The sequence below is a fragment of the Castanea sativa genome, chromosome 10, assembly GCF_040712315.1.
Source record: "Castanea sativa cultivar Marrone di Chiusa Pesio chromosome 10, ASM4071231v1".
Lineage (NCBI taxonomy): Eukaryota > Viridiplantae > Streptophyta > Magnoliopsida > Fagales > Fagaceae > Castanea > Castanea sativa.
Window position 1 is genome coordinate 11,681,744 of NC_134022.1, and position 16,246 is coordinate 11,697,989.

Here is a 16,246-nt window from a genome sequence, read left to right on the forward strand (position 1 = left end):
TATGCTAAATGATTTGTAAGTTTATATGAAACACTTTCACTACAAGAAAACTGGGCTATTGCGGCGGGCCTATTGCGGCGGGCACAAAAAACGCCGCTATAAGTCGCCTATTGCGGCGGGTTTTTGGCCCGCCGCAATATAGCAGAACTATTGCGGCGGGCCAATGGCCCGCCGCAATAGTTCTGCTATATTGCGGCGTACTACAGCGGCGGGCCAATGACCCGCCGCAATAGGAGACTTGTAGCGGCTTCATCTTACCTATAGCGGCGGGCCAATGACCCGCCGCAATAGGCCTTAAATGAAACCCACTTGGCCCTAAATTTTCCCTCGGTATTTTTTTCCCTTTTCATTTTTAGCGCCTTTCCATTTCGTTAGTCTCCCCACCCACACACACACACACACACACTCTCTCTCTCTCTCTGAAGAAATCTCTTCAATCTCATCTCTACCACTCCTCACAGCCACAGCCGCCGCCGCCGCCGCCACCACCCAACCCCCAAACACCAAATCACAAACAAAAAAAACCATTGTAAACCCATACTCACCACTAGCCAACCCAACCCACAGCAAACCCAAAATCACCACCAGCTACCATCACCCACCCACCTTCCACCACCGTAAACCCCTACCCAAAATCAACCCACCACTACAAAACAAGGACGAAATCACAAAACCTAGCCACCAAATCCCCAAATCGCAAAACAACCACCACCAAATCCCCTCTTCATTTCGCTGCTGCTAAGGGCCACAACGAGGTCCTTTTCTCTATTTCCCCTCTTTTTTATATACCTCACTTGTCGTGTTTTTCTTTATCATTATCCTAATCTGTGTTCTTTTGGGTGTGTTTAGATTGTGGTGTTGTTGCTTGAGAATGGAGCTGATGTGAATTCAAGGAATTACTGTGGCCAGGTATGAGATTTCCTTGTTTTCTCATCTGGGTTTTGTTTATTTTTGCTGTTTGTTGTGATTAGATACTATTTCATTTGGCATTTTCGGGTTTGGGTGTTGATTTTGAGCTCAGTTTGGGACATGGGAGTGGATTTTTTTTTCCCTTCATTAGGATTAGATAACATTGTCTGTGTCCAAGCAAACGCTGCTATTTTAAAACTAGCTTGAGTTGAGTATGCCCTTTAATAAGCAACATGTTAATGGATCTGTGTTCAATTTGATCGATAATGGGTGGGTCTTGCTATGAAATGCTTGCTTCTGGATCAATTTAGCAACAAATTGTAGAAACCCCTTTAATCTAAACTAAGATGACCACTGATTTTAAGATTATTATTGTATCAGATCAAGACATCCTCGTTAACCCAAGATGACATCTCCAATCTTCTTCAAAGGTTTCAACTTTTTTCTTTTGTTATTGTTTTCAAGATTTTCTCTCTTGGGTTTTTTTTTTAATATTAAATTATTATTGGGGTTTGGGTTGGTCTCAGGTATAACGCTACGACTGTGCTAACGTTGCTTCAAGAAGTGGCTCATTGTGCGGACTCGAAAATTGATTGGGACGCTTTGGTTAAGAATACTTCAACTGGGATTTCTGATGCTAGGGAGTATCACATGTTATGGCGCCATTTAGCTTATCACCACGCTTTGCTTGATTCTTTCCAATATGCCCCTCACCCTCTGGTTAGTCTCTCATTTTTTATTGTATACAACTATAGAATTTCTTACCTAGAACTATTTTATTGTATGCAACTATATTTGAGTGCTGAAGTTAAAAAAATTTGGTGGGTGTAGTAGTTTGTTGTCACTATTTATAAATGGGGTTTGTGGGAATACAGTTATGATTGCTAGTGTTGAAGTTTATGTTTTGTTTTTATAATTGTTTTGTGTTAATTTGGTTGAGTTTGATGCAGAATTATTGTTGAATACTAGTTGTATTGGCATGTGGTTGACAGAGAGTGTGATTTTGGGTTATATATAAAAGAATGGTAGTGAAGAATTCATGAGGTCAATCTCAATTAGTCTGTTGAGGATCCATAATGGATACTAGATCTTTGGGGCTAAGGTCTTGTCGTTGTATTGGCATGTGCTAGGCCGTTAAATATGTAATTTGTTTTAGGTTTTGGGGAAATCTGTGAAGAGCATCGTTATTTTTTGGGTATTAAATGGCATAGCGTTTGGATCTATAATTTAACTTAAATATGATGTTTCGGGCTAAAATTCTGTGATGTTATGTTATCTGTGGGTACTTCGAAAAATTACAACGGCCCAAATTGGTGATTTGTCTTGGATTGCCAGCAATAGATGGCCAACTTATAATCATATTTTGGTTAGATACTTAAGTTTCTGCTTGTTTTGGACATACCATATGGAGTGTTCTAAATTTCTAATCGCAGGAGCTTGAGGTCCAGGTTTTGTTAGGGGGGGGGGTTGATCAGAAACCAATCAAACACACCTATATTTATCTCGCCAAAACCATATGATTCTCCCTCATTGCTCAGAAATGTGTGATGAGGGAGAGAGAGAGAGAGATATGAGCAAATTAGGAAAAAAGGGTGGGAAAGCTGCCACAAGTAAAATAACAAAGCCACACACCCAATTATAAGAAGCCACCTATTAAAATAGGCAGTACATATTAATCAGTTCCTCCCACAAGCCTGACCACCTGAAAATTTTAAAACTATAAACCCATCATCTGACAGTTGTATTGATCAGGTTGGGCTGGGTTGGTAAAGTTTTCGTTCTTTTCGCCTCAAGAAACTTATTTTTTTCCAATGTGGTGTTTGTTAACTGGTTTTTGACATGATAGAGTTCTCTAAGTGGTGTGTTTTACAGTAGTTATGCTCCTTTGTTCTGAATTTGTATTTTCAAGATCTGTTGCAATCCAACTTGGTTTTGCTTTTTTTCATTCTGTCTTCTTAAAAACAAAATTTATTCAAAACAATCTCCATTTTATGCCAAATCTCAAAACCACCAATGCATGTAATATCATCAAATTATATGTTTGATCTTTCCGTCACTAAAAGTTATCTAGTTTAGCACTGAGGTTGATGTTTATATCTTATGAATTAGTTTTATTAAAACCATTTATTTAATTTGACCTTTTTGTATGAATAAATAAAATTATTTGTCTCTTTCGAGAATGGTTTAATAAATTAAAAGTCATCACCACATGGATGAGTATTTTTTGGTTTGAATTAAACTGGATAGGAATCTGTACCTCCTTGTTACAGTTATAATTAGTCAACATCTCATAGTGCTAGTCTCTCATCCAGATTGAGGGTCCTATGCCAATCATGCAAAGCTTAGTAGGGCATTATTTATTGTATGTTGAAACTTAATTGGACTGCATCATCTTAAATTGCTAACCAAATGGCTACCTAATTAAATAAATCAGATCCTTGGTTATGCAAATGATCTTCTCCTGCTGAAGTTTCTTCTATCTATATTTTTAAAATTAAAAAAATAAAATTTGATCTTAAATGTTATTGGTTTCTTTTTTGATTTTGTAAAAGAAAATTTGGAAACTGTTTAAATTATTTGGATGCTGCAAACATCTTTACCATATGAAAACATGCACATTCACAGTAGACAGTGCACCTGCATTATTTGTGATATCAATTGGGATGTGAGTTCTAGTTTCTGATTAAACCTAAATTTAGTAAATAAATAAAAAACTAAATTCAAAATAAATAAAGTAAAAAAAAAAACATAAATACAAAATAAATAATATAAATGTAAATAATATGGTGCATTATACAAGTCATGACAACTTTTTTTTTTTTTTTGATTTTTTGAAACGACAACTACGGTGTAGTCAGTTGATTTTTTGCTATATATAATCCCCCACTAAAACTCTTCCCCTCTATATGCCAATATCACGAGCACTTCCTGAGTTGCAGATTGCTTGAAATTCATGCCAAAATTCTATAGCCTCACCTGCTATGACACTTGGCAGTTTTGTAGACTGCTCAAAGACCCACTTATTCCTTGCCTTCCAAATCATCCAGGACAGTATCAGGAATTGCTCCACAGTGTTGTCACAGCCCTCCTCCAATACAGGCCAAAATATTCTAACAAAGTCTAGGAATTCATGCTCTAATTACCTCTTTTCTGCAGCACCAAATTCTTTGTGCCTCTTCACAATTCCATAATTCATGCATCATTCCATCCTCATTTAATTTGCAGCTTGGACATCATGGCTACGTTAGAACCCTTCTGTTTACTAGATTGGCACATGCAGGTAGAATGTTATGACATGCTCTCCATGCAAACATCTAAACTTTATTAGGGACCTTTGCTTTCCAAATTGAGCACCAAACCATCTCCACTGCAATTTTACTGGAGCTTCCAATTCCTATTGAGCACATCCCATCTTTTACATTTTATTTATTTTTTCATACCAAACTAGAAATTCAGTACCTATTATAAATTTCAGAAATCCAACCTTTACTTAATGTAATGAAGATAGGAACATTGAAAAGCAAACTCATTAGAACCATTGGTTTATACCCATAACATTATTAGGGACTACAATACCTAGTACCACAACAATAATAAAAATCTATACAAACTCACAAGATTTTCATGTTTGTTAAGGATATTTAAGGAATCACATATCCTAGATACAAACAAGTGAACAACAATATTCAAATCACAAACCCGACATATATGGTGTGTTGAACTATTAGAGACAATTAAGGGATTCCCAATCAGCTTAATTAAGGGGATTGTTGTAACTATGGGATTTGGCAACTGTTAATTTTTTGTCTAGGTTCATTGTAACAGCATCTATATATTCAGACCAATGTAAAAGTTCTATACACACAAAATCCAATCCAAATTGGTTCAACCTTATCATATTCGATCCCATGACCAAATTGCTGACATTTTTACCAAACCTTTGAGTAAGGATTCTTTTCATCATCTTATCAGCAAGCTGGGTGTTACTCATGTACACGCTCCACCTTGAGGGGGAGTATTAGAGACAATTAGGGGATTCCCAATCAGCTCAATTAAGGGTTTTCCAATCAGCTATAATTATGGATTTGGTAGCTGTTACTATTCTGTCTAGCTGCAATTATGGGATTAGGCTGTCAAAATTTTTGTCTAGGTTCATTGTAACATCTATATATTCAGATCAACGTAAAAGTTCTATACACAGAAAATATAATTCAGACAAATCTTTGTCCTTCAATCTTATTTTACATGAACATATTCAATTATTGTTCATCAGAGAAAACTCAATTACTTGTCTTTTCCAACCTCACTGTGCAAAGATGAATCATGTATGGCTCTGTTTTGCAACTCTACTCAACCTTGCCTCCTAGCTCTAAAGCTTAGCATTGAATTATCTCTTGAATTTGATGCAAAAAGTGTGAAAGACTAAAGAGACACACAAATAGAGAGAGAGAGAGAGAGAGAGGTGTATGTCACTTATAGAACGGAATTAGGACTGTAGAATTCTGGAGCTAATTAAGTGCCCTTGATGGACTTCTTGAGTTCCCAATTAAACCAACAGAAGATTCATCTAGCTTAAGAATGTCAATGGAAGACAATATAAAAAATTGAGCTGCTGTGGCATACTGTAGGCACATCAATTACTGCATTTGAAAAAACTGGCTACTGAGATTAAACCCCAAAGAGAGCTCATAGAAAGAGAACCCACTGAGTTGAATCTTCACAAGTTTTCTTGGGCTCAACATGTTGATTAGGAGCTTTCTCACATTTTTCTTGTTCATTGTTCTCAACTTTTCAATTAGATCTCTCCACCCAACATCTTTGCCCTACTTTCTTTTAAAAGAAAACTGGAGTAGCACTTGAGCTTTGTTGATAAACAACAGTATATGTAGAAAATAAATCATTCTATGAGACAAAGGGTCTCATTAAAAAGCCTTAGCAATATGGAAATATCTTCACAAAGAGTGGAAATCGAATTTTGCTAGAGGATAGGAAATAGCAACCTCATATGTCAGATAATGCATAAAGCTATCAATAAATTTGAGCACGCTAAGACATAGCAGTGAAGATCTAAGACATTGCAATTCCTTGCATGTTAAGGGCACAAACTCCTTTCAAAATTATATTGGAACTAAATTAAAAGAGCATGAGGTGTGTTATATGCAAGGAGGTGAGAATAAAAATCAAATGTTACTTTGTCTTATCTATAGAAAATGGACATTGTATCTAATAATAAAAACTATAGCTATCTATTTAACAAAATTATAAGAATAAAATAAAATAAAAAGATAAAAGAAAGAACCAAAAGGGTGGAGCTTATTCTAATAAAGGACAAGAAGGATTCTTCTGAATCATAGAAAGAGAAAAAAAATCAGTTATTACAATAAGCCAAAAGTCATGGTTAAAAGGAATTGAGTTCCCATTTACTACCAGCCGTTTAGCTTCTATGGGAGTAGATAATCCACTTTTTTTTTTTTTTATAAATAAACATTTTCATTAAAAATCAAGAAAATTGCTACCCCAGTACACAGGCTTGACTCAAGAACAATTTTCTTTTCACTCCTTATTGAACATGAATATTTCTATTTTTTTCTTTTCTTTGGTTTTTATTTTCTCACAGCCAAAATTGTAGAAGTGGGGGAGGGCCTCCACTTCTACAATTTTGCTTTGTTTCATACAATTTTTTGCTTTGTTTCATACAATTTTTCCTTCAAGCTTATCTTAATTTCCTGATATATAGTTTAGTTCATGTAGTGATTGTTGAAAAATAACTTTTATGTGATCCTGTCATAATTTTTCATATGTCATATGTCAAATGTAGTGATTGGTTTGGTATTAATTCTGATTCATTTATGTGATCCTGTCATAATTTTTCAGAGGCAATGCGAGCAGCTTGTTCGAACCAAGGAAGCTCTTTCAAGGCTGAAATCATCAATAGAGGAGGAACTGCCTCTCGACTTTTGGACGATTGATTTGAGAGATCTTTGCTTTGGCCCTTGGGCGATAAGTGGAGAAGATATCTGCGAAGAGGTTTTGTCAAACATATTTGGCAAGTTACGTATTGGTAAATAATAGATTGTTCCCAATATACGAAACATGATGTAAAGTGCAAAATTTTGCTTTTGCTTTGCTTTGTTTTTCCCTTTTCTATTCTTATTCTAAAATTGATACCGGCAATATGAGTACCATGCTATAGGAGGTTAAAGAGTAAGAGATGATTTAATGAAATATACTTTTCTGCATTTTTTAAAGGTAATGTTCGTTCTCAGTATTTAAAGATATTAACCAAAGAAGACTTTTCATATGAGATTCACTTACAATTATTATTTGAATAGCATCGGCATCCAATCACAAATATTAATTTGTGGGTGATTATCACTTACCGATTAAAATTGTGCTTCTTCTTGAGAAACACCGAAAGAGGGCCCCGAACGGCACGCGCGCACACACAAACTCTGCTAGTTTACTCTTGTAATCTGTCTTCTAGTTTAAATTAAGCCTCGATGCAAGTTTATTTCCAGTACTTTCAGTTTTCTTCTAATACTTTAGTTTTTTGTTTAACTAAACTCTGATTGGTTCAATATAGCTTCAATTTACTATGTTATTATCGATTGTATTATTTTATTTTCGTTACACATTTAGATATAATTAATTTCATCACTTTCGAATTATGTCCAAATTACGATTGCATCATCACACCTAGGCTTAAGTCCTCTTCGCTAAAATGATACTAAATCCTCAAATCTTAAAACGCCTCATTGAGGACACTTTACAATCAAACTTATTACAAACGCTAACCTCAGGTTAAAATTTTCCCATCGACCAAACATTAAAGTTTCATTTGATGAAGTCTTTTGGTAATATAATATATTGGTTCAAGTTATTTCATATGTCATATATCAAATGTAGTTTTGAGTCACATTTAAACTTAACGTAGTTCTTCAGAATATATGATGGATAAATTAAATTTGGGAAGTTGAAAAGCAGCTGATGTTTATACAGATCACAATAAATAGTTTTAGTTACTAGGTTGGAGTTTTGTTATTGTCATAAGCCTAGTTTTTTTAGCGTAGATGGCAAAATTTCAAATTTGTTAAACTAGATAGCTTGGTTTACCCTATTTGTTGTTTGTTGAATTAAAGTTTCTTTTTGTCTCACTTTTAAGTTTTAATATTTCACTTTATGATCTATCAGCCACACAAAAAGAAGAGGCACTATAAGTTTGTGTGATCAAAGCAAGTGAAGTTGGTGAAAGACTTGAGGTACTCTCTCTCTCTCTCTCTGTCTCTCTCTCTGTTTGTGGTGGGTTGTTGAATTGGGGCAAGCAGGTGGCTTGCATGGAGTAATAAGGTGGTTTTAATTGATATTGGGAGTGCTGATTGTTTTGTGTAATATTGGATGATTGTTGTTAAGTTGTTCTTATTTGATTAATTCATTTTAAGGAATGCTTCTCTCTATCTTTTTCACACATGTGGAACGCTAAAATGGAATTGCATATTTAAAGAGATGTCCATTCCTAAAGAATATTGCTAGTAATGATGTTATAGTTACCAAATGTATTAATAACTTCTCTATGCATTTAAATTCATTGTTTGATTAGAAACATAGGTAAAAGTGAATGATTAAAGATGATTTGTTTCTTAAATTAAGGTGAAATTGTGTAAATGGAATGTGTGTTAACTCTTGGTTTGTGTTTTCATGAAATCACATTATAGGTATTTCTTGTAAACCACATTATAGCAATGGATATGAGTTGGATGAAACTTACCAATAGAAGGTCGCGAGAATATTTATATGGAGTCAAACAATTTATGAATTTTGCATCTAACCATGCAAACCCGGATGGAACGATTTCATGTCCGTGTAAAAAATGCGTGCATACAGATTTGTTGCCTATAGATGTTGTACACATTCACTTAGTGTCACATGGGATTTGTAGGGGTTATAACCCTTGGATTTTTAATGGGGAATCATCGTTTGCAAAGACTTCTACTGAAACTCCTAGTAGTCATGTCCAAGAAAACCCGATAGAGTATGCCGATCTTCGTGACATGTTGCATGACATGTTCCCCATACAAGATATGGCATCTGGGCCAACGGAAGAAGTCCCTAGTGTGCACCAACCCACAGAAGGTCCTGCAGAAGGTCCTAATGAAGATGCACTTCAGTTTATGAAATTGCTTGAAGATGCTAATCAACCTTGTTATGAAGGTTGTAAGCATTTTAGCAAATTGTCAGCCATTGTGCATTTGTACCACATGAAGTGTCTTAATGGTTGGACTAACAAATCATTTACCATGTTGCTGCAATTTTTGCTTGATTTTCTTCCTTCAAATGCTAAGTTGCCAAAAGATTGTTATGAGGCTAAGAAGATTATTAAGGATCTGGGCTTGAGCTATGAGAAGATTCATGCTTGTCCTAAAGATTGTATTTTATATTGGAAGGACAATGCGAACCTTGAAGCTTGTCCAAACTGTAACCTTTCAAGATGGGAAAGTAATGTGTCTAAAGGTCAACAAAATACTAATGCTTCCTCCAACAGAAGAAAAAAGAAAGGCTGCAAAGATCCTACGATGGTTCCCCTTAAAACCAAGATTGAAGCGACTATTTATGTCTCTGAAACGACCAATCATATGAAGTGGCATGCCAATGGTCGTGTGAATGACGGGTTAATGAGGCATCCTGCTGATTCTGAAACTTGGAAATCATTTGACTCTAAGTACATAGAGTTCTCATCCGAGCCTCGTAATGTAAGACTTGGATTAGCAGCTGATGGATTCAATCCGTACGAAAATATGAGTACTACTCATAGTACATGGCCTGTCATTTTGATCCCATACAATCTCCCTCCATGGATGTGCATGAAAAGGTGTTATTTCATGCTATCCTTATTGATTCCCGGTCCAACCTCACCCGGGAACGATATAGATGTGTACTTACAACCCCTAGTAGAAGAACTGAAGGAGTTATGGGATGTTGGAGTAGAAACGTTTGATGTGTCTTCCAAAAAATCATTTCAAATGCATGCTGCATTATTGTGGACCATAAATGATTTTCCTGCATATGGTGATATCTCGGGTTGGAGTACCAAAGGGAGACTTACATGTCCCTCTTGTAACTATGATAGTCAGTCTCGTTGGTTAAGATATGGAAGGAAATTTAGTTACATTAGACACAAGCGTTTCTTGAATAGAGATCATAAGTTTCGTAAGCAAAAAAAATCATTTGATGGACATAATGATATGAGACCAGCTCCTATTACAGTACTCGGAGAGGAAATCATGTTACAAACGGATGCTTTAGCCAAACATGTGTTTGGGAAGAAAAAAGTTAATTTGACCAATAAAAGAAAAAGAGGGGAGGATGCCTTAACTGTGTTGAAGAAGAGAAGTATATTTTTCACCTTGCCTTATTGGGAGGACCATATGTTGCGTCACAATCTTGACGTGATGCACATTGAAAAGAATGTAATGGATAATATAATTGGCACATTGTTGAATTTGGATGGCAAGACAAAGGATAACTTGAAGGCATGCCAAGACTTAAAGGATATGGGTATAAGAAGTGAACTTCACTTGGAAAATGTTGGGAATGATCAGACACGTATGCCACATGCTTGTTACCATATGAATGCTAGTGAAAAGGATGGTTTTTTGCAAGTTTTGAAAGATGTGAGAGTGCCAGACGGATATTCTTCAAACATCTCACGTTGTGTTAAAGGCGAAAGAACGCAAGATTAGTGGGATGAAGAGCCATGATAATCACATCTTAATGCAGCAGCTTTTTCCAATAGCAATACGTGGATCTTTGCCCCCTGAAGTGAGTAAGAGTTTAATTGACTTATCTTGTTTCTTTAGAGAGATATGTTCTAAAGTACTAAATGTGGAGGAACTTGAGGCTCTTGAGAAGAGGATTGCAGTGACATTGTGTGAGTTGGAAAGGATATTCCCTCCCTCTTTCTTTACAGTGATGGTACATCTAGTCATGCATTTGGCAAGCGAAGCCAAAGTTGCTGGCCCAGTTCATTACCGTTGGATGTATCCCATAGAGAGGTAACACATAACCCCAAACTTCGTCTATTTAGTTTTGTTTAACTTACCAATTTCCCGCTGTTGATCTTGGATTTTCCAATAGGTACTTGTCAAGACTTAAGTCTTATGTGCATAATAAAACTTATCCAGAAGGCTCCATTGCAGAAGGGTATATAGCAGAGGAATGCTTAACATTCTGCTCACGCTATTTTAAATCTGTTGAAACTGCATTCAATCGGCCTGTAAGGAATGTTGAGGAATCCACGGGTGCAGTGGTGAGCATTACACTAGATTCAAATTCATGGATACAAGCACATCGTTATGTGCTATTCAATTGTGAAGAAATCACTCCATTTCGCGAGTAAGTGAAATGTCCTTACGTATCTTTAACGGCATTCTACTATCAATACTCTAGATTAACACTAACACGTTTGTCTACACAGTGTACACATAGCGGAGATCAAGGCCGGTTTTCCTTTTCATGTGACTGATGATGTTATTCAAAAGCAGCACATAGAGGAATTCTGCCCTTGGTTTAGGGAATATGTAAGTAAAGCATATATATATATATATTGTTGTATTTTTGGTTGTAACACTTTAAATTTTGTTATTATAATAAAAGTCTTCCTCAATAATAGGTGATGTCAATGGATGCCTCTAAGAGAAAGGAACTCTCTGATAAAGTTAGATGGTTTGCTCGATATCCAGATAATGAAGTAAAACGGTTCAAACGTTATGTCATAAATGGTTTGAAGTTTCGCACTAAAGATTTTGAGACAACTAGGAAAACTCAAAATAGTGGAGTTTGTGTTGTTACAGAAGGTGGTGCTACTTATTATGGTGTACTAATTGATATTATTGAGTTAAACTACTCTGACAAGTATCGATATGTATTATTTAAATGTCAATGGGCTGACGTTATTAGTGGGAGAGGATGTAAAAAAGATGACTTTGGCTTTCCTCTTGTCAATTTTTCAAGATTGATACACAAGGGCGATCGATTGATTGACGAACCTTATGTATTAGCATCTCAAGCTTTGCAAGTGTTTTACGTGGAGGATGTGAGACATAAAGACTGGATGGTGGTGGTCCAAACAAAACCTAGGGAGGTGTTTGATGTTGGTATTAAAGCTATAGATGATGATGAAGAAGTGGATACATATATGGAGAATGTCCCTTATAATGTAGCTACTGATGATGCATGTGATGATGAAAATGACAACCATGCTTGGGCTCGAGTTGATGAAGAAGGAACCATTTATGATACACCGTTGATTAGTGAGGACGAATTGCATGAAGAAGACTTTATCGATGATGAAGAGCTTAGTGATGATATTTATGAGTCCAATGATGATGGGTCCAATGATGATATGTCTAGTGATGATGAGTCTAGTGGTGATGACTCTAGTTAATACTATTGGGTATGAGTCTATGAAACCTTATCTTATTTTGGATATTTTGATGGTGTAATTGTTTGCTTTAGTTTCCCTTCTATGTTCTCTAATGTGATTGTTAGAAGCTGAAATTTGTGGTCTTGTGTTAGCAATTTGAAAGGTTCAAGATATTATGGTCAATTTAATGCCTATTAATGTCTTCTAACATGTATACTATACTATATCTTTGCTGAAATAATAGTGATATTTGGGGTTCTCATTGAAAATATTGTATTTGTGTTGTAAATGCTAGTTTTATATAGATTTGCTCTATGGAAGTTTTACTTGTACTATTAGTTGTCATTGTGTTTATATACTTGTTTATTTCAGAATTTGACACTTGAAATGGGAAGGCGAAAGACAAATCTACGCACGCATTCTAAGAGTTTAACATTGGAAAGAGCTTCTTCACAAGATGTGGATGAAGTGGGGGACCAAGAAACGCACGAAGCTTCTACACAAGGTATGAGCTTTTTACTCAATAGTTTACCATTATGGCTCTTGCATGGTTTAATTTTTTAATTGAACCAAAGTTTTTAATTGGTCATAAGCAAAGTAATAACCACTTGTTTAAAGACATATTTAGACTCATCTTATTAGATGGTTTTCATGCTTTGTTGTTTGACATTGATTGATATTGTCTCTTTCAAAACTAGATGTGCAACCCGGTACGTACGTGTCACTCGCGGGGCAAGCAAGTACTTGGATGTTTGGGATCTTCACGATGACGAAGAAATTGAGTTGTCACTAAATAGTTTGCATCAGCCGGTTGATGATGGGGCGAGGACTTTCACTGGTTTCTTGGGTACAATTGCGCGGAAACCACACATGTGCCCGATTAGATATCTTAATTGGAAGAACATGCCAGAAGAATTTAAAGAAGAGTGTTGGCGTGTTGTAGAGGTATTAAATCGTTATAATACTTGCAATTATGATATTTTGTACTAAGTTTTATATAATTAATTTAGCATGAACACATTTGTAATTTGATAACTCAACTATTTGATTGTAGCGTAAATACAGTGTCCCTGTTAATCCTATTGCATATGCGGCTTTGAAGGCATTTACCTTGCAAAAAATTGGGAAGGCTTGGAGGGATCATAAGTCTAGGATGAAGAAACGACATTATATACCTCATTCAAGAAACAAAACACGGGTAAAGAACAACCCACCCAAGGGATGCATACCACAAGATTGGGATATACTTGTCGATCATTGGTATACTGATGATGCAGTGGTATGTTTGTTTTATCTCTCTTTTTCATCATGGATCATACTAAAAAGAGAATGATTATTTGTAGCATTTGTTATACGTAATAGCTGAAAAATATATTGTAATACAACATGATCAAAGGCCAAGTTATATTTATCTTCAAGAAGAAAAAAAACTCACTAGTGTATAAGCAGTCCTCATGTCATCCCCACCAATCTCTACGCGAGGTTTAGAAATAATGACAGAAGGCATGAACTCGTGGCCATTGGCAACTTGCTTGTTAGAGTTGTAAACTACATTCAGTCTAACACTTGGAGTGAAAATATCTACCACCTCTCCCACTACTCTCCCCACGCTTAGTGGTCCACATAGTGGTTCTATGAGCCTCGACATTAGAGAAAAAAAAATGGCTAACTTAGCTGGGGAGAGAGTGAAGTACTTTGTGTTAATGTTGGTGCAATGGAAGTGTGGTTATGAGGGGGTGTTTTTATAGGCACAAGGAGGAAAGAGACTTCAATAGCATGGATTGGAGGCTTACAAGAATCTATAAAAGAAGTTATTAAAAAAATTCCATAAATTAAAGGGTTAGTGTCTATATGTGTATTATTTATACGGAAAGGACATGTGTTGTGTGCAAATTTAAATGCATCTTTCCATACTATATATAGAGGTTATAATTTGCTGAGTTTATTCTAAGATATCCCTCTCAAAACATGTAATTTTGTTGAATGTAGATATTGTCAGAGAAGAATAAGGACCGTCGCTCTAAACAGGATGAGTTACATACTGCTGGCTCTTGTAGCTATGCTGTGCATGCTGCAAAAAAGGTAATAAGTATTATAACGGTTTTTAAATGATTTGGACTTCTCCTAAAGTTTATGTGGAACTTTGTATCATCATTACATAAATATGTTGTTCATAATGTAGGCAAAAACGGATGGACAACCTGTAGACAGCGTGCGGTATTATATCAAGTACTACATACTCGTAAAGATGGGCCTTAACCCCGTAGTGAAAGCCAAAATGGTAAGTAATTTCTCCCTTGTAGATGGGGGTAACGAAATAGGAATTCAAGAAACAATATTGTATATAGAAACACTTATCAAAAAAAAATATTGTATATAGAAACAATACTACCACTTGTGTAACTTTTGAACTAATCCCATGTCCCATCCTATATATATATATATATATATATATATATATATATATATAGGATGGGGTCATTTTAACAATATGATTTCTAACTTTTTTTTGTTTTGTTCAAACCCACGTATCAGGACAAAATGAAGGAATTGTTGGAGATATCTTCAAATCAATTGCAGTCATCTGACACGAGTGGTAGTATTGCATGGTCACCAGATGATGTCTTTGCCAAAGTGATGGGTAAGGAGCGTAAAGGTCGTGTTCGTGGGGTGGGATTTGGTCCAAGCCCAAGTGCTCGGAGTAGCAAGAGCGTTCTCACGGACATTGAAATACACTCAAGTCAAGCAAGGGACAATGAAGTTGCACAACTGAAGGCTTCCTTGGCTACTATGGAGGAGAAACTAGCGGGTTTTGATGAAATGAAGCAAAAACTTAGTCAATTCGAAGAAATGGAGCAAAGAATGGAGCAAAGAGTGGAGCAAAGAATGGAGCAAAGAATGGAGCAAAGAATGGCTCGCATGTTTCAACAAATTTCTCCTCAATGCAATCAGGTATATGACACGGTCCTTAAATTTGTTGCATTAGTCAATGTCAATATGTTGACTTAAGCATTATTCATAAATAAAATTGAACAATGCATGATTAACACAACATCACACCTGAAACAAATATCTTGAGTGAATAAGGCTGAGTTTATAGTTGTGTTTCTACAATCATGGTTTAGATTATTGTACGATCAAATTAATGTTCAGATTATGTTTGAAACTAACTAAATAAAATATCATCACATCACATCTTAAAAATAAATGGCAAGAAAAAAGTGAGGGTTTTGTCAAACAAATAGAGAGACTTTGGTTTAGGCATTTCGTCAAATATATTGAGGGAGCTCATAGCAAAGCTGTCCAACTTGTGAAAGAGAAGATAGTTGGAAAGTTGAAATTGTTAAGATGATAGGAAATTGGAAATTTATTAACGTAGGAAACATTGGTTCTTTGTATAAGTCACACTCCTGTATTAACGTAGGAAATTTAAGGGCTGTGTGTCATCAATGTGCTAAATTAAATTACTAAATAAATATTTCAAATAACTATGTTTACAATACTATTAAATAAATTAGGTGACTAAAAGTACTTGTGAATAGTTTTTTAAGTGCCACCAAGTGAGTTGGAAAATTCTATCCATAGCTGAATTCATTATTATCAAGGTTACATAGATACCAAAATTTTGTCAAAGGAGCTACAAAATTTTGTCCAGGGGAGGAGTATCCATAGCTGAATTCTATTCCATAAAAGAGAGAAATGTAATAGACATTTTTTGCGTAGATAATATTTTCTTATCATTCTATTCCATTTATACATACTAATTGAGTAACCATACTTTGTATGTAGGATGTTCCTTTGGCCGAACATTCTCCAAGTACGCAAAATCGTCGGCCGCATCCTATCAACCAAGCAGCATATAAGTTTTATCTTGCTGTTCGAGGACATTTTTGTGAACAAAGAACTATGGAAGAATGA

At 35.6% G+C, this 16,246-nt stretch overlaps 2 protein-coding genes and 1 long non-coding RNA gene across 3 annotated transcripts; all 3 read left to right on the top strand.

Annotated features, from left to right (window-relative positions):
* Positions 1 to 435: 435 nt before the first annotated feature.
* Positions 436 to 6,879, top strand: LOC142611726 (uncharacterized). Its single transcript, XR_012840109.1, has 5 exons — positions 436 to 755; positions 850 to 909; positions 1,291 to 1,340; positions 1,437 to 1,629; positions 6,784 to 6,879. It is a non-coding gene; the product is annotated as an uncharacterized LOC142611726 (long non-coding RNA).
* Positions 6,880 to 8,648: 1,769 nt separating this feature from the next.
* On the top strand, positions 8,649 to 10,646 carry LOC142612032 (uncharacterized). Its single transcript, XM_075784163.1, has one exon. The coding sequence runs from the start codon at positions 8,649 to 8,651 to the stop codon at positions 10,644 to 10,646; it is 1,998 nt and encodes a 665-aa protein (XP_075640278.1).
* A 2,324-nt stretch (positions 10,647 to 12,970) lies between these two features.
* Positions 12,971 to 16,246, top strand: LOC142612033 (uncharacterized). Its single transcript, XM_075784164.1, has 6 exons — positions 12,971 to 13,273; positions 13,383 to 13,607; positions 14,318 to 14,410; positions 14,511 to 14,609; positions 14,864 to 15,280; positions 16,118 to 16,246. The coding sequence occupies exons 1-6, from the start codon at positions 12,971 to 12,973 to the stop codon at positions 16,244 to 16,246; spliced, it is 1,266 nt and encodes a 421-aa protein (XP_075640279.1).

Bases quoted from the DNA above. Each gene is read 5' to 3' on its own strand.
- LOC142612032 (XM_075784163.1), top strand. From the start codon at position 8,649: ATGGATATGAGTTGGATGAAACTTACCAATAGAAGGTCGCGAGAATAT.
- LOC142612033 (XM_075784164.1), top strand. From the start codon at position 12,971: ATGGTTTTCATGCTTTGTTGTTTGACATTGATTGATATTGTCTCTTTC. The intron at 13,608-14,317 runs GTATGTTTGTTT...TGTTGAATGTAG, and splicing joins GGTATACTGATGATGCAGTG to ATATTGTCAGAGAAGAATAA. The intron at 14,610-14,863 runs GTAAGTAATTTC...CCCACGTATCAG, and splicing joins CCGTAGTGAAAGCCAAAATG to GACAAAATGAAGGAATTGTT.